Source organism: Peromyscus eremicus, chromosome 5, assembly GCF_949786415.1.
Source record: "Peromyscus eremicus chromosome 5, PerEre_H2_v1, whole genome shotgun sequence".
NCBI lineage: Eukaryota > Metazoa > Chordata > Mammalia > Rodentia > Cricetidae > Peromyscus > Peromyscus eremicus.
In genome coordinates, this window is record NC_081420.1 from 83,026,721 (window position 1) to 83,047,881 (window position 21,161).

Genomic DNA, 21,161 nt, shown 5'->3' on the forward strand with positions numbered 1-21,161 from the left:
TGAGGGATTCTGGATGACCCCATTTTCTGGGGCTGGGGACATCCAGACTCTCCAGCTCAGGACCACTGTTGGTTCTTAATTGCACTTACCTGATAGTTTCCTTCGTGCTCCACCAGAGCAGACCCCCAACTGCCATTAAATGGAGTCACTGTTGGCATCTTAGGTTTTCCCATCCTATAAGAACTTCTCACTCTTCTTCCATGCAAAACCTGCTCCATCTGGTGTGTTCTATATTGTCACTCATGGTCCCCACATCCTCCCAGTCATAGTACCTCAGTGCTGACTCGTTCAGGCTCTTGTCCCTGTTCCTGCTTCTTCTTTACATTCTCAGCTACACTGAGACTCCTACAGCCATCTTTGGACATCTGCATTTCCAGCAGCCTCCTAGACATGCATGTGCTCAGGCTCAGGACTCCTTCAACCCACTGTTTCCCAAATACTGCATCCAGACATCCCAGAGCTCTGGAGAAAACTCTTAGGCATATGTGGATATCTTTGCATTCCAAGCAGACATCATCATTATGTTGGGCAAGTAGCCATGATCCTCTGGGTCATGTCCTGTGTCTCTGAAGCTAAGTTTTCAGGGCTTCCTCAGATGGAAAAGCAAGCACCGCCTGATACTCCACGTGGAACAGGAAGCCAAGCTGTCAGTCTCCAGTCTGATGCCAAGGTTTGAAGCATCCAATAGGCAGACATTGTTAAGGCTTAAGACTCACTCACTGCTTACTAGGAAAGATTACTGCTAGGTATTTATTTTGGCCTGGAAGTTCTAGGTTCTAGCTAGGTAAGTTTGGGGACTATAGGATAGACGTGCCTTTATAGAAGCCTGCCAGCAGAGTCCATGTAGAGCTGCAAAGACTGTAGCTGGAAGGGCAACACAAGAGTCATTTTTAAATGGAGTCTGTTGTATGTTCAGGAAGGAAGTCACCGATGGAGAGGCAAATGCTGAAGGTTACGTGAAAGAGGTCATGGCATGGGCTTCTAGTAGCAGGGCTCCGAGGTGAGATGGCATGAGAATGAGGTCCTGCTTCTCAGAGTGCTGCCCTCACACCAGCTGCAGGGCTTTTTTGGAGGAACTGCAAAACCACAGGCCACAGTCAAACCTGAATTAGAACACACATTTTAAACAAGGGTCTCAGGTGGTGTGTTTGCAGTTCAAATCTCAGCAGCCCTTCTGTGCCAAGAATAACCTCATGCTGTGTGTTGCTCTGTCATGGGCTGAAATGGTGACAGGAGGAGTGAGAAGAGATTTGAAGGAACCATTCTGAGGAATGTCAGACAACCTGATGAAGAGTATAAGAGTGGCCAAGAAGATCTGAAAGGTCAAGGGTCAACCACAGTTAGGACCATGCATGCAGTCATAGCCTCTTGGGGTGGTGCCAAGCAGCATAGGTGTCGTGTATGCTGGGTGGGGTTGAGGAAGAACCAGCTAGCAATCATCTGTCACACATACAGAGAGAAAGAAAGGCACAAGGAGGATGAGATAGAGGAAAGGGCTGAGGATTGGGGTTCCCTGAAGCCAGTGGAAAGAAAGGCTACACCTGTGGATGGGAGCAGATGTTTCCTGGCCTCCATCCCTGTGGAGAGGAGTGTTCTTTCCTGTTAGGCTGCAGTATTGGCCAGGACTTTGGGATTGTCAAGTGACTCCAGTGCTTTCTGTGTGGAGAGGATAGCCTAGGAGGAGGCCTGGGGTGAGATGAGATTGGGAGATGGATTTGAAGCTGGAAAGCAGCTTTTGTTGGTGGATATGGCTTTCACACCACTGGAAGTGAGGATTTGGCACCTTAGAGGCCGCCCTCGATGATTGCTCAATACGGCAGCCACTTCTCCATGTGTCGTGGTCAGGTGGAGGCTGAGCAGCCAATGCATATTGGCACATCCTCCAGGCTGCCTCTGGGGCCATGTCAAGTCAGGTTACAGATGAGGAAATGCCTCACAAATGCCCACAGTCACGTAGCTGGTAATTGGCAGAACCAGGATTAGGAACAAGAGCCAGGTGTCCTTTAAGCTGGGCTTCTGTGTTCTGAGTCACCCGCTCCTGGCTGCTGACCGATACCAGGGTGTGAGGTGTTCTTGAATGGAGGTGGCCAGAGCATCTCACTCAAGCTGTCAGCCTGGCTTCTGCAAGCCTGAAGGAAACTGACTGATAACCTGGTGAAGCTGGCTGGCACAGAGCTCTGAGCAACCGAGAACTCGGCCTCTCTGGTTCTGTCCTGTGACATCAGGGTAGCCTCAGTGGTCTTGGTGTCATACCCTGGAACTAGGTGAGGAGACAAACACATTTCTTCCAGGGGCTTTGGCAAGAACCTCTAGTCCGAGGTCAGAAAGAAGGCTCAGCAGGTGAAGGTGCTTGCCATGTAAGCTTGGTGACTTGTGTTCATCCAAATCCACTAGAGATAAAAGAGAGAGTCTATACCACAAAGTTGTCCCCTGACCTCTACAGGCACACAGTGCCGCACACGACACCCTCTCCCTATCATACACAGTACATACACAAGTGATAATAACAATTAAACTTTTAAAAGTTAAAATCTCAGGCTCTTACAGTCTTCAGCTCTGAGCTCTTAGCCCAGTGGTTCTCAGCCTTCCTAATGCTTCAACCCTTTAATACAGTCCCTCATGTTGTGGGGAACTCTAGCCCATCTACCTAGTATCTTAATTCAGAATTTTGAGAATAGTTTAGGTAACATTTGCCTTAAAGAGTTTCTCATAGTGGAAAGTACTTATTTTTTAATTGAATTCTAAGTTTAAAAAAATTCAGCTGGGCTTTAATCCCAGCACTCGGGAGGCAGAGCCAGGCAGATCTCTGTGAGTTCGAGGCCAGCCTGGTCTACAGAGCGAGATCCAGGACAGGCACCAAAACTACACAGAGAAACCCTGTCTCAAAAAAAAAAAAAAAAAAGCAAAGCAAACAAACAAACAAACAAAAATTTCCCCATTGTGGGATTTGGAAGGCAGAGGCAGGCATATCTCTGTGAGTTGGAGGCCAGCCTGGTCTATAGAGTGAGTTCCAGGACAGCCAAGGTTACCCAAAGAAACCCTGTCTTGAAAAACAAAAACAAAACAAAATTTCCCCCATTTTTGTTTTTTGAGACAGGGTTTCACTCTGTAGTCCAGGCTGACTGGGAACTTACTGTGTAGTCCAGACCGGTCTCAGATTCCTAAGTACTGTATTTATAGGCATATTAAACTACCACACCCAGCTTTTAAAATGTTTGTGCTTTGTATTTTAACCCTATGAATGGCCTTTAACCCTATAAAAGGCTTTTCAGCCTTGCAAGTCTTTATTTCTGACAACTCCTAGACCATCTTTGGGTCTGTGAAATTCCAGTTGGGTTGTTTCATTTTTAGTTTATCTCTGGGGACTGTGGAAATGTCTCTTGATTTTGTTTAACTTTTGTAATAATATTTGCAAAACCATATCCACTATTTCCTTAATACTTTTTTTGGGGGGAAAACTCATAGTCTCATGTCAAGCATTTCCTTATCAGAATGAGTTTTTCTGAGTATCCTGTTTGTTAGAATTGAGTATTCTTAGAAGATAGAGATGGCACCCCAGGGGGTGCTGCCGGGCCAGGTAGGCAGGTACCCCACCATGTGAGAGCAGACAGAGCAGACATTGGGCACTTCTGCCTCTGCCACATTGTATCTCCTTCTGCATGGCAGTGGTGCCCAGCTAGAGACAGCCGTCTTCCACTTCCCATTTGAAAAAATAAACGTGTATATTAAGCAGGGTGGCACATGCTTAGCTTCAGAGTTGCCTGAACATGAGGAGGGAGCACACAGAACCAGGCCAGAGGGTCCAGCATACCTGGGCTTACCATCTGGCCAGGTGCCTCCACTGTCTGGCTTCAGGTTGCCTTGCTGTTCTGACCACTCCTCCATAGAACAGGGTCTTTTACGGTCACTGTAAGGATTGAATGCGCTTGGCCTCTAGCAAGACCTCTTAGATGTTATAACGAAGACACTTGTCAATGCCTGCCTGGCTCCCCTGTCCACTCCCCTCGAGGCAGGTGAGATGAAGAAACCGCTCCAGGATGGAGACCAACTTCTCCAAGGTCCTGGAGCTATTAGGTGCCGCTGGGGTTCCTGTTGTCTGTGCACCAGGCACAGTTTGTAGCACTTCTCCTGTGCTGGTTGGTTAGCTTTGCAGGCAGTATGCTGCCGTTGTTTTCACTTTCCAGGCAAGGGACGCTCAGTACAGAGAGAATAAGTAATTGGTCCAGAGTGACCCAGCCAGTTAACTGCGGCGGCGGCACAGTCAGAGCTCAGGTACAGATCCTGGCAGGTCCCTCTGTTCTGAATCCTCCTTAATTTCTTGCTCCCTTTTAGGAAGACAAACACAGTTTAACCAGTTGTACATACACACTTAGTCATGTTCCTGTGGTCTGTCTGACCTAGTTCTGGGGCCCAGAGAGCATAGTCTACCAGGACTGTGTCTTCCAGCCCTTCCTCATTGTCTGTGATACGCCATTCTTATTAAAGAAAAACAAAAAACTTTTTTTAAGATTTATTTTTATTTTATGTATGTAAATGTTTTGCCTGCATATGTATCTGTGCACTACATATGTGCAGTGCCCTAGGAGACCAGAAGAGGGTGTCAGGTCCCCTGGAACTGGAGTTAAGGATGGCTGTAAGCTGCCATAGGGGTGCTGGGAACTGGACCTGGGTCCTCTGCTCTTAACCACTGAGCCATCCCTCCAGCCCCCCTTTCTGATTTCTTTGTGTGTTAGATACTTAACACCAGTTTATCAGCATTCTTCCTCTAATGTGCCCCCAGAAACAGCTGCAGCCGGCAGGCCTGGCCTTCATCCTGTAAAATCTGCAGGACCATCTCTCCTCCTTTTATTGCTTAGCTGCTTAGCAGCTCTTTGAAGCTGATGGTCAACCAAAGTCCTAGCTCTTTCATTTTGTTGTTGGTGGTGCTTTTTTTTTTTTTTTTTTTTTTTTTAAAGATAACTTTTTGAGAGTAGGACTGGGATGTAGTTATCGATGCATGCCTATAATCTCAGCTCCGAGGAGGTGGAGGCAGGAGGAGCAAGCATTCAAGGTTGCCTTTGGCTAGCCAGTGAGTTTGAGGCAACTCTTCCTAAGAGCCTGTCTCAAAAATAAAACAAAAAAGGTGCTTACTCTGCCAAACTGTCTCCCCCGCCCACCCCTTTTATAGCCAGCTTTTTTAAATGGGAGTAGTACCCTCTAGGAGCCAGAAGGATTAAATGAAAGAATGCTGTGAAGGTCTCAGCATAAGGACAGGTGCATACTCATATCTTGATAAATCCTGACTGTTGTCTGTTGCTTTTGTGTGGTTGGTTTTGGGATTTTGTTTTTGTGTTTTTGTTTTTCATTTTTAAAGCAGAATTTAAGCCACGCATAGTGACTTATACATGTAATACTAGTACTTGGAAGGCTGAGGCAGGAGAATTGGTAGGAAAGCTTAATTGGTGAGTTCTTTTACTGGTGTGAGTTATTGAAATAAATGTGAGCTAGGATATGCTCAGTTCCTCTGGGCAGACAGACCGTGGGTGTGGGATCTGTAAAGAAGAAAGCTTGTATTTAGTTTGTGCCGATTGTATTTCACCGGCTAGTGGCCACATGTGAGAGTGCTTGGTTCTTCCTCTGTTATTAATTTGTTTACAGCTTAGTCATTAGTCTTTGGATTAGTCATCCGTGTCCTTACAGCTTTGGCCCCCATTCTTATCATACCCCCATCAGTCACTTTAGTGAGCACTGGGTCTTGTCACCCTATAGAACTGAAATGAATTTCCTGTGCTGACAGGCTATCCAGATGTGATACTGAGTAGCAGCCTGTGAAGCTCTGCCTGCAGATGACTGACATGCCATCATATTGGTCAGACGACCAGGGTAGACCAGCTGTTGGAGTCTCAGCAGTCTTTGGGATATGAAGAGTAAACCTGGGCTAACAGAAAACTGTGGCCCAAAGACACAGGGGGCTCTGAAGGAAGAGGCTGAGGGCCCCAGAGGATTGCTCTGGAGGTGGTGGGAATGAGGGTTCAAGAGACATGGAAGGTCGCTGGCCTTGTGCTGAGTCCCTGGTGAGGTGAGGCTTTAGGAAGCTTGATTTCTTCCTACCTGCAGCTGAGGGCTGTGTGCAGCCGCCTGCAGCATGTACTTGAACATTCTTATAAACAGGCAGCAGATAGTGCCAGATGAAACCACAGCATGCTGGGTGCAACTCTTCTACAGACACAGATAGCTTAGTGTGTGCTGGAGTGCATGCATGAGTGTATGTGTGTATGCACATGACCAAGTGTGTGCTGTACACCTAGAATCCCAGCCCTGAGGTGTCTGGCACAGAACGATCTGAGGCTATACAGGGAGACTATTTAATAAAGAACGAAAGAAGTGCACTCACAATCAAGCCAGCACACGAGGGCGCGGGGTGGGGGGTGTTGGCTGTGAAGACAGATGGGAGTGTGCTTGACCCGGATGGAGTGACAGGTGAAGAAGGCCAGCATCACCTTTCTGGAGCGCACCTGCTGCGTGCGTGCTTGAGACAAGGAACTCAGGCAGGGCGAACTGTCAGATCACAGACCTTTTCCTCTCGTTCAGAGTGAAAATAATTTCAGAACCTGTCAAGTTTTGGTTTTCTTTTTCTTTCTTTTTTCTTTTTTCTTTTTTTTTTTAAGATTTATTTGTTTATTATGTATACAGTGTTCTGTTTGCATGTATCCCTGCAGGCCAGAAGAGGGCGCCAGATCTCATTACAGATGGTTGTGAGCCACCATATGGGTGCTGGGAATTGAACTCAGGACCTCTGGAAGAACAGCCAGTATTCTTAACCTCTGAGCCATCTCTCCAGCCCAAGTTTTGGTTTTCTTAGCATTAAACAATCTCAGTTTCCAAACAATTCACTTCGGGGAGAAGAGGGGTAGGGCAAAGAAACATATTTGGTTCAGCTTCATGCTGAAGCCGTCCATTGCCAGAAATAAACACACCTTGAACTCCAGAGAGAGATGGCCAACCTCTTCCTTCCTTTTATTCTCTGGGTGAGAAGAAACAACTTTATGGTGTTTGCCCTCGTGAGAATGTCCTCTGTCTTGTGTGTTTTCATATCAGAAAGGAGGAAAAATACAGTTTCATAGCTTGCTTCCTCAGATGTTTTCCTCCCGGGAAGTAGAGACATCCAGAATTGGCGTCTGCAATGTTAGTTCAGGGACAGGACACAGTTGGGGTCCAGGCATCACACTGCTCCATCTTCTGGCTTTTTTGTTTGCTAGGTTTGTTTGGAACTCAGTGTAGCTTTCCATAGTTGTTGCTGCCTGTCCTAGGGCTGACACGGGCAAGGTGACTGAGGAGGCAAGCTAACTGCAGGCCTGGTGGCCCTGCTCTTCCATCCCCAGTGTCTGCATCCCCAGAGCACTGGGGTCCCAGGGTGCTAGGTACTAAGACAAGTATGATGATGCGGGTGGTGGAGATATCAAGGGACTGGAAAGCTAATTAGCATAATGAAATGGATTTTTACTTCACTGAATTGAAATTGAAACTTGGTGCTGTCTCATCCACACTCTGTCCTCTATGTGATCCATCCTCTCCTCCTCCCACTCCTTAGCCAGCTGCTTCTGTGAACGGAGCTGGGTCTGTGGCCACGAAGCCCTACCTTGTACAGTTGTCACTCAGTCTCCTTTATTTCTCCCTTCGAGACTGCATTGATCACCTGTCGAACTCTTCAGGGCTGTAGTTTGGCCTTGCTTCAGGGACTGGCTTCCAGAACCAGATTCCCTGCATCCACCTGGCGTGAACACAAACCAGCCTTTCTGGCCTCAGTTTCCTTGACAGGTGGATGAAGATGAGAGCGATTGGTTTGGGCCCCTCACCTGGTGTGTTGGGTACACTTACTTAGAGTGCATTGGCTGATGGTGAGCGGCCGCAAATATTGCTGAGTGATGCCAACTCTCCACAGTTGGCACTTTCTTGTATAGGTCTGATTTTAAAGCATTAGCGAGGTGTGCTCGCCATTAGCTCCTGTCACTTCTGAGGCTTGTTTTTGTTTTGTTGAGGCAGAGTCTCTCTCTAGCTCAGGCTGGCCTGTAATTAATTGAGTGATCCTTCTGCCTTCATCTCCTGAATGCTGGAATTACAGATGTGCATTAGTCATCTGACTTTTTGTTAGTTTCAGAATAGTATCTACAGTCCCGTGTTTCTTGATCCCTTTCTGGCTTTTTGGGCCACAGTATCCCAGACTGCTGTCCTCATGGGTGATGCCCAGGCACAGCTGGGCTTCATCAGATGGCCCTTCCTTCTGAACTCCAATCACCAGTCAGCTCCTGGGAACAGACATGCCATGTTCTAGGATTTCCTGTCTTGGGAAAAGATAAATAACTTCACATGACCTAACTGTATTGGTTAAGGTTCTCTGGAGTAGCAGAACTTAAATGAGTCTGTACAGAAAGGGGATTTATTAGAAGCACTTACAGGCTGTGGTCTGGCTAATCCAACAATGGCTGCCTATGTATGGAAGGTCCAAGAATTCAGTAGTTACTCAGTCTGTGAGGCTGGATGTCTCAGCTGGTCTTCAGTATTCGCCAAAATCCCAGAGAAGTAGGCTCTAATGCTAGTGAAGAAATGGACTTCCTATCGAGGGTGGGAAGAAGCAAGAAAGAGAGCAAGCTTCCTTCTTCCATGCTCTTCATGTAGGCTACCAGCAGAAGTACCCCAGATTAGAGGTGGGTCATCTCACCTCAAAAGATCTGCGTTAAAGGTGTGTCTTCCCACTTCAGTGATCTGGATTAGAAGTGGATCTTCCCATTCCAAATGATGTAGTTAAGCACAAATCCCTCACAGATGTGGCTAGCCATTTTGGGGTTTTAATTAATTCCGGATATAGTCAAGTTGACAACCAAGAATAGCCGTCACACTGACCTTACATTATATATGTCTATGAGCTGACACCACTGACCTAGAGTTTATAATAAATGCAAGCAAGAATAGCTGGGTACATTACACACCTGTGACTCCAGGACTCGGGAGGCCAAGGCAGGCCAGCCTGAGCTACATGGTGAAACCTTGTCTCCGAAACCCAGGTAATGAATGAATGAATCAATGAACGCAAGGAACTTTGTCTCTTTTGATCATCATATTACTCCCAGGGCCTGTATGTATATGGACATGTATGGTAAGTCTGAAAATGTGTTTGCTAACTGAAGAGATGGATGGGCAGCCAGTGTGGGTGGGCCGAGGAGGACTTCCCATCCCCTCCTTACTGGAATTACCAGATAGGTGCAGAGGTCCAAACTGACTTTAAACTGGTGTGTGCATGTGGGGGAGGTGTGCATGTGTGGAGGTCAGAGGAAACTTGGTGGAGTTGGTTCTCTTCCACCTTTACGTGGGTCCTAGGAATTGATTTCAGGCCATCTGGCTTACACAGCAAATGGTTTTTCTGCTGAGCCATCTCACCCCATTCCCCAGTTTACTTTTTGAAACGAGATCACAGTAGGAGAGAGCTGAGGTTTTAAGTTTTTCCCCACCCCACTCTCTACAGGTGGGAGGGTCTTGCTGCTGAACTGGTGCCCTCTGACAGTTGGCAGCTGGTGATGGGCTCTTAGCTGAGCTGTCTGAAACCCTCATCCCAGGCCATTCTGTCATCGCTAGCCACTAACACTAAAACAAATGTTTATGGAGTCCATCCTGAGTCAGGACAAATAGAGACGTAAGGGAATGCTCACCAGCAGTCCTGCCTGTGATGGATAGCAGGCAGGTGGTCAGAGTATCTAGGGTAATGGCACTTGTGTTCAAAGGTTCAGGCTCAAAATGCTTCCCAGTCCGTTAAGAGATGAACCACTGGCCAGTTGACTGTGAATTTTAAAAATTAGTGTTTGTCACATATCTAAATCTAATGGTTGATGACTTTTGAAACATTAGGTAATCATTCCTGGGGATTTATCTGGAAGCGGTCTCCCGTGCCAGTGGATAGCCTCCCTTCCAGTTCTGTACTCTGAACTGCCGTCAGCTGACAGGAAGGTGGAGGCGGCTGTTGCGTAAATCGTAGTGGCACTGAGCAGCTTGTCAGGGTAGACTGCTGCTTGCCTCTTCCCTACAAGCCTTTTGGGGCTTTTCTGTCATCAGTATCCAACAGTGGCATGAATTTCAGTCAAAAAACAGACGTCCAAGTCACTTCAAGTTCAAATATTTGTGCCCTTGAGGGGTTGATAGAAGAAGAATGTAAATTCAAAGGAGAAAAAAAATTAGCATTTGTCACATATTTAAATCTGATGGTCGATGACTTTGTTGATGTTTCCTAGTTTCCTTTGATCCCTCAACTTGAGTTCATGGGTGTCCTCAGCTGTGACCCGACAGTGCCCCATTTTCCTCCCAACTGTGCGGTTTCTGTTGACCCACTCCACCCAGCGTTAGCTAATCACGTGCATGCTCCCAGAGCACGCAGGTACTTGGTGTCTCTGTGGACTTTATCCCCTTGATGTATCACACCCAACAATCTCCTAATCCGTGTCTTGATGAGCTGAGCAAAACAATGCTTCCATTCCCACCCAGGAAGGGTTAATCGCTGTTATTGAGTCTGAGTTTCCGTTATTCATTGACATGAGAGGGTATTTGGAGTTGGCCATCTAAATTATGTTCAACCAGTACCATTCAGAGTCAGGTGGCACCAGGTTGGGGTAGTTCATTTTTCAATTTTGGGTATCAAGGCTAGCTCAGGAAGACAGAGCTCCACTGAGCAGGTCAAAAACTCACTTTCTTGGGGCTGGAGAGATGGCTCAATGGTTAAGAACACTGACTGCTCTTCCAGAGGACCTGGGTTCAATTCCCAGCACCCACATAGCAGCTCACACCTGTCTGTAACTTCAGTTCCACAGGACCCAACACCCATGGCAAAACACCAATGCACATAAAATAAAAATAAATTAAAAAAAAAAAAAAAAACAAACCTCACCTTCTTAGTTTCCAGAGTATATAACAGTCAGGACAGTGAAGTCTAAACTCTTCTGACTTGTTATTTAAAGCAGTGGCCACTGGCTTGTGATAGCTCAGGGTCTCCGTCATTTGGTCTCCCGACCCTCCGTGTTGGCCCATTCCATTGCTGCAAAGCTGCCACTGAGCTGGGTTCTCCACACCTTGGGTTGCTCACTGGCCTATTTGTGGTCTTTATAAATGTCAGCATAGAATAGCCTTACCTCCCCTTATCACAAAATGGGATCTTACTATGCTCACACTTAGGTGTGAGTCAGAGTTCTGTCTCATAAGCATGTTCACTTATGGACCATTTACCTTGTTTTTCAGGCCATGGTTGCTTGTTACCCAGGCAACGGAACAGGCTATGTCCGTCACGTTGATAACCCAAATGGAGATGGAAGATGTGTGACATGTATATATTATCTAAATAAAGACTGGGATGCCAAGGTATGCAACTGAATTCAGCAGGAATGGTTTTTCCTCAAGTATTTTTTTTCCCCTCACAGTAATATCTGCACTTCCTATGGGTGAGGCTGGATTAACAGAGGGCAGTCCTCTCTCAAGTCTGGTTCAGTCTTGGATTGTTATGAAATGGAACAGATAATACTGTGTCTGAAAACAAACACAAATGTATTAAAACATAGTAGCATGCCTTGTCCAGTATGTACCTATAGGTGGTACTGTGGTGGAAGTGGGTCTGGTGGAGCACACCAGTAGTCCCTGGGCTTGGGAGGTGGAGACAGGAGATTCAGGAGTTCAAGGCCATCAGTGACATGGAAAGGCTGCCTGGTTCAGGGAAAGTTTCCAGTGGGAGATGAGTGTCAACCAGCCAGTTCACTCAAACAGCAGGGTGGAGAGAGAGGATGCATTTGTCTTCCCAATCGGACAGGTCTCTAAGTGTTTGCAGGATGCCTTGGCATTGGGTGACACACAAAAGCAAGGAAGCAGGCCATATTCCTAGTGGCTGACATTCCCAGGGGATGAGCCCCTAGTCTGCTGTCTGTGAGTTCTAGGTTAGGTTCAGGGCAAGGCATTCACGTGCCCTTCAACTTTGAGCCCACCTGCTCAGGAGCATTGGTTTGCTGGGCTTGCTGGTACACACCTGTGACCTCAGCATTTGAGAGGTTGAATCGGGAGGATCAGAGGCGAAGATCATCCTTGGCTACATAGCGAGTTAGACACAAGCCTGGGTTATTGTCCCCGCCCCCCCCCCCCAAAAAAAAAGAGTAACAAAATATCTCCAGATTGGTGATTTTAGTCTAGTGTTTTTCCTCATAGTCTAAAATAAAAGGACCACGTGGTGCATGTCCCCAGTTCCTCATGTAGAGTCCCCATGGCTCCCAGTGCACTTGATGTACTGTCTGTGATGACTGTCCAGTCGCCACAGAAAGCCGTGGTCCAGGTAAATGAGTTGTGTGGGTGAAGTTGAGCTCTTAGCAGTTATGATTAGAATTTAGACCCAGGTGCAGAATGAGTTAGGAATAGAGATGGCTCAGTAGGACCGGGCACCTGCTGCCAAGCCTGAAGATCTAAATTTGATCCATGGGACTCAGCAACTCCCAAAAGGTGTCCTCAAACTTCCACAATACACATAAACATAGATTAAAAAATAAATTCAAGGCCATAAGTTCATCTGCTTGTTCAGTGTCTGTTGAAAGTTAAAGCACGGTGATTGTTTATCTGATGGGATGAACCAACCATTTTACTGGGGAAGCCACCCAGCAAAGTGGCTTAGTGCTGACATCAGTGTGAACAGAAGTGCTTGCTGGTTTTCAAAACTTGCAAGCAGGTTTGGAGATCTTGTATATTTGTTTGTTTCAAGTGCTTACAACAAAAAGGAATTTTTCCATGCATTAGTGTTGTACATGGAGTCTCGGCTCACCATTACACCTTGTTAATTAACATAATTATATTCACAAGTAATCCAGCTAAGCATTTTGAGTTACTTACCTCCTCCCAATCCCCAACTTAACCTGGTCCCATTCTTGGTGGCTCATACTGACATATTCTCTTTTCCCAGGTAAGTGGAGGTATACTTCGAATTTTCCCAGAAGGCAAAGCCCAGTTTGCTGACATTGAACCCAAATTTGATAGACTGCTGTTTTTCTGGTCTGACCGACGCAACCCTCACGAAGTACAACCAGCATATGCTACAAGGTAGTGTTCTGTTCATGGAAAGTTGGTTGACAGTGTGGCAGGGCAGGAGTGAGTCGAAGGGTGAACCCGAAAGTTTCTGGGGAGTGCCTGCCTGCTCTCCAGGCCCTCTTCTTAGTTTGGATGATTGTGCTTATTCGTACTTGGTCCTGAGTGTCAGCCTTTGCCAGGCAGTGGTGGTAAACACCTTTAATCCCAGCACTCAGGAAGCAGAGGCAGGCGGATCTACAGAGTGAGTTTCAGGAAAGGCGCAAAGCTACACAGAGAAACCCTGTCTCAAAAAAAAAAAAAAAAAAAAAAAAAAAGAGTGTCAGCCTTCTCTTAGCTGCTCTTTGCTTGAGGTGGAATAGGACTGAGCCTCCTCCTCCTCCTCCTCCTCCTCCTCCTCCTCCTCCTCCTCCTCCTCCTCCTCCTCCTGTGGCGTGGTGCACCTGCTAACACTGCCCATTTCTAGATCATTGGGTGTTTTCAGAACACTTTTAGAAAAGTGAAAAAGAAAAAGAGGAGCTTTTTGAAAAACAATTCTGAGAGCACAAGTGTGTACTGCCCACTGAGAAGGGTGTGTTAGCACTCTTTGGTTGTGATCCCGCTCCACACGTGCTGCCATGCCTGGTGCATGCCTGCCATCCAGGGTGGCCTTTCTCTTCCTGCTTCTGAGCTCTGCTTCCGTCACTGATCACATCACAGTGGGCAGCAGCTGCATGGTGGAGCCTGAAGTCATAGGTACCCTGACCAGAAACCTGGGGTCCAGGCACAGCACACATAGGAGGCTAGAGATAGAGTCAGGAGAGGGGCCGCTGGGCCAGAGAACAGAGGCCAGAGCCCAGCGTGGTCTGCATAGCCCGGGCAGAGGGCAGACTGTTGAAGTCTGGAGACACATGGGTGTGAAGAAGGCAGCTCTGGAAGCCACACGTAGAAGAAAGTAGCAGGGTTTTCTGGTGAGGACTGAGGGCCCTGGGAGGAATTGATTACGTCAAAATTCTAACTGGCAGTTAACTGACAGCCTGGGACACAGGGCAAGAGAGATTGAAAACTATCCATGTAACCCTGTTTCCTGGAAGAGGCCATGGTAGAAAGCGGGGTGGAGCCTGGGCAGAGCGGGAAGCTGCTGGCCAGTGGAAGAGTACATGTACTATACTGTCACCACTGGTCATACTGGCTCTGCCTGCATTTGGCTCTTCAGGAGGGTTGACATGATTAGGCGGCTGTTTATTTGGGTTGTTGCTTTTCCTATGAACTCTGGCCTGGGTCCACGTATTCTTACCTAATGTCAGCAAGGAACCAATGGCCTGAAGCACATGCTCACATCCACAGTGTCTGTCCCTTGCTCCACTGTTTACCTCAGCAGGTCCTGACACATGCTTTTGTCTCAGAACAGACCTGTCGTACCACATTTATTTGTGGGATAAAGTAGTCCAGGTAGGGGGGGATTTTTAGAAAAAGGTTCAGCCAGACCCAGTGTCAAAACTCAGTGTGACTCTCTAGGTAGGAATCCTAGAAGTTTCTGAGTGCGGCTTAACTCTTGCTCAGTGACGCAGTCAGAGATGTTAGACTGCTGGCCTGGGTTTCTTTGTCCCAGTCACTGTCCCTGCTCTCTGGGCCCTTTCCCCTCTTCTGTCTGTTTCTGACCATGCAGGCTGGGTGAGCATGGAGAGAGGCTGTGAGCCTCGCTTGGCTGCTGCAGCTCCTCTGCGGGATGGACAAGCCACACTTGCCTGCTACACACATCAGTCTGAGGATGCTTTGGGCATTAGAAGTTGTCAGGAGCACTGTCTTCCCAGGGACCATTCTGATCCTGTCTTAAATTTCCTTCTAGGTACGCAATAACTGTTTGGTATTTTGATGCAGATGAACGAGCAAGAGCTAAAGTAAAATATCTCACAGGTAAACACAGCTGGGGGCCAGGCTCTGCCGGAACAATTGGGGACGGTGTTTTCCAAAAGCCACAGTCCAGGAGTGTTTTGCCAGATTCCTTAATTCCCTTATTTTCAAAAGGATTTCTTTAGTTAGTCTTTATTCTTACCTGCTGAGATTGTCCAAAGCTTAGCAAAAGTTTGAGGCAGGTATGAGTTAGTTACTCAAACACAAACTGATCTTTTCTGTGATGGCCCTTAGGAGCCTCAAGCTACTCCTCAGTGCTCCTCGGGTTACCTGGTCCCCTCCCCTTCTGCCTTAGATAAGGGAATATCCCTTCTTTTCTAAACACTGCCTCTAAAGAACGTGTGGCCACAAGGAATGTTCGCCCAGCCAGGAAGACAGGTGCGCGGACTCACAGCTGTCAGCTTTGTGTGTAGGCCATGCACTTGTCCTGTGCCTGCCTGGCCTGGGACAGTGGCCTGTGCTGCCCAGGGATGGAGCCCTTGCCCGCCTTTGCTTTACCCCTTCCATCTCTGGAAGTCTGCCCAGCGGCCACAGGACCCACTCACTGAGTTCTAAGGACTCCGCTCAGCTTTTTGTAAGAGTGTAAGGACAGAATGTGAGTGCACTTTCTCTACTTTCAGAGCTATGGTTTGCGTCCATTCTGTGGTTTCCCACTACTTTATAGTCAGGTGGCTTTAAGTGAAAAGACAGCGGCGCTGTGTCTGTTGGTGTCTCTGCCTGCCCTCTGAGATCTGCAGAGCCGTGCACCTGCCACAGTGGCGGTGGGAATGGCTGGTGGGATGGACCTCATGGGACGCTGGAGACATGAGGAGGTATTGCTTCAAATGTTTGGGGTGAGTCACAGGAGCTCTGGTAACTTAATCAGTGAACGCTTCTCTCTTTCTTGCAGGTGAAAAAGGTGTGAGGGTTGAACTCAATAAGCCTAATTCTGTCAGCAAAGATGTCTAGCGGGGCCTTAGGTCCAGCAGTGCTCACACCACCTACAGCCGCTCCGTTGCCTTCTGTGGACTCGCGGATGGGATAAGCAGAGACTCCTGGCTGGCATTCCAGCTGGGAGCCAGGCGACTTTGCTGGTGTCGTCCAACAGAGGGTGCCATCTGCTGTGACTGCTGTGGGGTCAGCTCCAGATCTGTGACTGCACTTGGCCACTGACTGAAGAGGAGACGCTGTCTGAGGAGAGTGGCTTTTCCATCTGGACGCGAAACAAGGGCCCTATGTAGGATTTTCTTCATTCTTCTATTTTGCCAGATCTGTCATCTAACTGAGTTCATTTCATCTCTTTTTTATATCAAGTTTGAATTCGGGGAATTTTTGTATTAGGTACAATTTATCAAAACTGAATTAAGAAAAAAAGTTACAGTATTATTCCTCAAAGTAACATCAATCTATTTTTGTAAACCTCTTCATGCTATTAAATTTTGCCCTAAAGACCTCCTACGATGATTGTCGCCAGTGAATGATGATTCGTTTTGACTGACAGTAAAGAAGGGCGTTGCAGCTGAAGTCCACGGGTTTTTCTCGGCCTGTCTCACAGTAGTTTGAACTTGTAAAGGTCTCTGCTGTCATGCTTTGACCTTGGTGATAGTGAAACAACAGTAGATGGTCACCACTGACTGCCAAGTAACTTACAGAATTATGAGAGGAAAAACGCCACACGAAAAGGGTTTATCTTTTAAGTTAATTTTTCAAAGCTAAGTGACTGGCACTAAATAAACTTGAGGTTCTTCTCTGCTCTGGTTCCCAAAACAAAGGGCTTTCTTCCGCTTCAGGTCTGGCCTGCCGTCGGTCTGTCCCTCTGCAGTTTTCCCCGTGGTTTGTCCTTAGTTCGACTGTGCTTCCAGATCCTCCCAGATCAGAGCCTTGTTCTGTTGCAGAGCACCCAGTGGCCCCAGGCACATGGACATGTGTGTGGTTGTAGCCTCAAGCATGGTCACCGGCTCCTGGGACAGCTATGCTCATTTTCACAACCAGTGAAAGGCATGTGTGTAGCTTAGAAATGAGAAGAAGTGTAAAACCAGACACATTGTTTTATGGGTTTTTCTCTTTTTAGAGAAAAGAGGGACGGTGTGGCACAACCACACCAGGCCTGCCAGACTCTTGTCACCTCTACCGTCCCCTTAGAAAGCAGACTTTGCACAGATTTGGGGTGTAACTCCTTGGCCCCTTGGGTGTTCTGTCTCTGACCTTGATCTTTGCCAAAATGTGTGTATACAGAACCCCTTCTGTGTATTTCACCATACACCAGTCTTAGCAGCTGTCTAGTTTGGATCCAATTAGAAACCTTTTCTGTGGAAAGCTCAGTAATTCTTATTAAGAGATTGCTATTGTTCATGTAAAACATGAGAAAAAAATCAAGTAAAGCTGAGTGTGGATTGGGGGTCACTCAGCACTGTGCTTGTGTGAGGGGCTCATGGCAGGAAGTCCAGTTCTGTCCCACATCCTTCCCTTCAGCCCCAATAACCACTGACAACCTCTCCAGCAAGTGCCTCTGCCAGCCGAGGGCCAGCTCAAGGTTAGCCACCTGGCCCTTCTGAAAGCACCATGTTTCAGAGTTGGGAGAAACTGTTTGGCGTTGGTGGGAGAAGACATTTGATTGGAGCAGCAGCCTTTCAATGTGGGAGTCCCTGGTATACTTTGTATCGGATCTTTACTGGTGTACCAAGTCCCAAACTCTGCTGCCTAGGGGGTGTGTGCTTGCCAGACAAAATTTAAACTATAGATCTTCTGGAAAGTTTATGTACTTTCCTGGAGGTCACTTGTGAAAAGATCAAGAAATCAGGATAGTCATGCACTTAATACTCAAACTGAATACTCAATTTCATGTTAGTGGCACGAAGCAGGGCTCTATTTAAAACTGTTTGTGGCCTCTGTGTGCTAATCCTGGTTAAAGAGAAAGCTTTATGATGCTGTTTATTCAACACATTCAGCAGCTGTGGAACAGACCTTTATCCGTGATAGGCAGAGCACTTCAGGATTTGCATAGAGACTCATGGTTTGGACGCGGTGTTTCCTATGAAAGCCTCTCACGTTGCTTGTAAAGCTAATCTAATTAAAAAGATGTATAAATGTTCTTGAAAAAACTTAACTGTTGTCACCTCCAGCTTTCTTCTGTTTGCAGCCCATTACCATCTGTTGGCTTTCATCATGGGCCCCTGGGTCAGTTACTTATTGCCATGCATCTTTGGTCTAGTCCACAGCATGCAGCAATTACCTTCTGTAAGTAACGGAGAACAGCCAGGAGAGATGCTCCAAGTGTGGAGACATCGCTGCATGGTTAGTGAGCTGCACCTGCATTCTCAATATCAGAGTTCTTTTCTCGGTAGGCTTTCAAGTTGCTTTGAACACCATAGCTGTTGAATGTGTCTTCTTCGCACCCTTGTGCTGCTGAAGGAGGAGTGTGGTACACACCTGCAGGGCCGCTGGAATGCAGCTCGACACACATCATCCTTTGATTTGTGGTCACATGCAGAGGCACCAGTTCTTAGGCCAGAGTAATAGGATGTACTGTAGCTCTAAGAATTTAGAGTGGTGCCAGGTATAGTGGCACACACCTTTAATCCTAGCACTTGAGAGGCAGGAGGGTCTCTATGAATCTGAGGCCTACCTGGCTCGCCAGGGTTCCATAGTAAGATCTTGTCTCCAAACACAAAAACTCAAACAACCAACAGAGTGTGGTGTTCAATGTTTTGGCTCCTCAGGGCATTTGGAAAACTGGACTGAAATGTGCAGTGGGGTGGGTCAGAGGATGAGTGTGTTAGAAATAAAGACTGAGTGTGGCATGTAATAAAACAGAATTAATGGTCTCCTTAGTTCTGATTTAACCTTCTGAGCCTTTTGTTTAGTTTTGAGATGGGGTCTTGCTGTTGTCCAGGCTGTCTTCCAACAGCAGTCCTGCTCAGCCTCCCTAGTGCTGTGCTTTAGTTCTAAGGCATCATCCCTGCCTGGGATAGCTTTTTAATCCTCTGCATGCCTTCACTTCCACCTGGGTCCTGTAGCTAGAAACCTGAGCCTGCCTGGGCTGGTGGCTCTTTCTGCCCACCTGGCTCCTTGGATTCATCTATTCAGTGTTCGGTTTCCTGTTTCCCAAACTCCATGTAACAACTCCTGATACCCAAAATGTGGGCAGAATAGATGCTCTCTGGCCCACAACTCAGCTCAGTACAGGAACCCCCACTGGAAACCTTAGATTCGGAAAGTATGGTTCTGCTGTGTAGAGCCTGGGAAGCCCCACCACTGGTTCTTTATGCTACTGGGCCTGTCCAAGTCTCTGGAATGTTCTCATCCCTGGTCTCTACAGTTTCATGGCTTGCTTGCATTAGCCTGTGGCTTTTCTCAGCCCTGGTGAAATCACACCCCACCACCTGGGGGCATTCTCTGCTTTCTTCCTGGTGCTCCTATTACACAGTGGGAACAGGGCAGCACATACTTAATTCTGTCATGTTCCCTTCTGGGGAACAACTTTACTTCACCTCTGAAGGGGATCAATCAGCCAGAGCCGCGCCCCCCCCCCCCCCCCCCGTGTTTGCAAGGCAAGAAAAACCAAGCCTTTCCAAAGGAAAGGAAAGAAGTTGAGACTTGGCTGCAGTCGGTGAAAAGTCTTAACTGTAAAGCATAAGAAACCTAAATGCACTCAAATGAGCATTTTCTTGGCCAAAACTTAACATGTGAAATTAGAGAACCATGTCCAGCACTGTGGTACACTCCTGTAGTTACAGCTGCAAAGGGAGCCCAACTCAGGAGTCCAGGCAACTGGATTCACATGGTGGAGTCCTGACTCTCAGAACCAAACAACATAAAAGGAAAGGCAGGCAGGGGAAATAGTCATCCCTTCAGGGAACAGAAACGAGAAGACTGAAAGAGTTGTCTTCAGTTAAATCCAAGGGCTAAGGGCCAGTGAGATGGCTGCTAACACTGCCAAGTCTGACCGAGTTCCCTTCCTGAAACCCATGTGGTAGGAGAGAAGGGACTCCTGCAAGTTTCTCCCTGACCAACACACATGCTGTGGCATGAGCAAGTTCTCCCCAAGAAAATGTAAAAAGGGAGAGGGAGCTATAAGATGCCCAAGGAAGGATGGGTTCAATGAAACACAGTGGAGTAGAAATGCAGCCCTAGAAGTGTTCGAAAGCAGAGCACACACATCTGTGCTCTGAGCTCACGGTGCTCGTGGTCCCAGCAGTATCAGAATGCACGGCTTCTTCTCTATTGTGTGGAGAAGCCAACCCTCCATCTTCTACTTCTGGTCCCATGGAGCAGCTATGGAAATACTCAAGTCATTGTGAGTCCAGGTTATTTTATATAAAGGAAACTAGATACTTGTGTTTTTGAGACAGACTCTCACTCTGAGACCAAACCGTTCAGTCTTCCAGCCTTACTGATTGCTGGGATTACATTCTTGGCCTTATGTTTGTATATGTAAGCATACAAATGTGTATTTATGAATTTAGTTTTTGAGACACGGTTTCACTGTGTAGCTCTGGCTGGTTTGGAATTCAGAGATCCATTTGCCTCTGCCTCTGCATGCTGGGATTAAAGATGTATACCACCATACCCAGCTGTTGATGAATTATTTTAATATAGTATGCACACATAAATCTAAAATCTTTGACAGCTTACTCTCAAAGTTGTCCACAGAGCATGCATGCATACATGCATGCATACACACACACACACACACACACACACACACACACACACACACACACAATATGTTAAAAAAAATTGAGGGGTGGGATCAGTAGAGATTAAGAATTAAAAGGAAGTTTCCAAGGCTTCAAGTAGCCAGCTTTGAAAGGAATTTCAGCTAAATGTCCTGCATGTATAACCTACAGCAAGCAGGTGGTGTTGCTACTGGAAGACAGAGAACCAAGATAGCAAATGTGGGATCTGATTCCTCGGTGTGCTCCGCACCCTGGTTTGCGTATGGGATGACATCCCTACACCTCTGATGTCTGCTCTGTAGAGTGTACCATTCAGGAGGATGTACTTGTTGTAAACAGCTTCCCAGCTGGTCTTCGCTTTTACTCTACCATTTTACTGACCATGGCTATCTTTAGTCTATGGAGATTATGAGCCAAACTGAGTGTGGTCTAATACTCTGAATCAAGGAAAGGGGAGGAAAAGACCTCAACTCAGTAACCAAGATGAAAACACCAGGGCTGTGGTGGTGCATGGCCAGGGTAGCCTACCTAGGTAATCTT

The 21,161-nt window shown here is 47.1% G+C and overlaps 1 protein-coding gene across 2 annotated transcripts in view; it reads left to right on the plus strand.

Moving 5' to 3' along the window:
• Egln1 (egl-9 family hypoxia inducible factor 1) overlaps positions 1-18,049 on the plus strand; it is a 41,801-nt gene extending 23,752 nt beyond the window's left edge. The window contains exons 2-6 of one of the 2 annotated variants that reach the window (XR_009379401.1): positions 11,257-11,376; positions 12,950-13,086; positions 14,900-14,967; positions 15,585-15,776; positions 15,854-18,049. Coding sequence is in view for 1 of the 2 variants with exons in the window: in XM_059263805.1 (XP_059119788.1) it covers positions 11,257-11,376; positions 12,950-13,086; positions 14,900-14,967; positions 15,854-15,912 (384 nt within the window). In the remaining variant the exon portion in view is untranslated. The remainder of the gene's footprint in view (positions 1-11,256; positions 11,377-12,949; positions 13,087-14,899; positions 14,968-15,584; positions 15,777-15,853) is intronic. The other variant, XM_059263805.1, reaches the window with a different exon arrangement.
• The last annotated feature ends 3,112 nt before the right edge of the window (positions 18,050-21,161 follow it).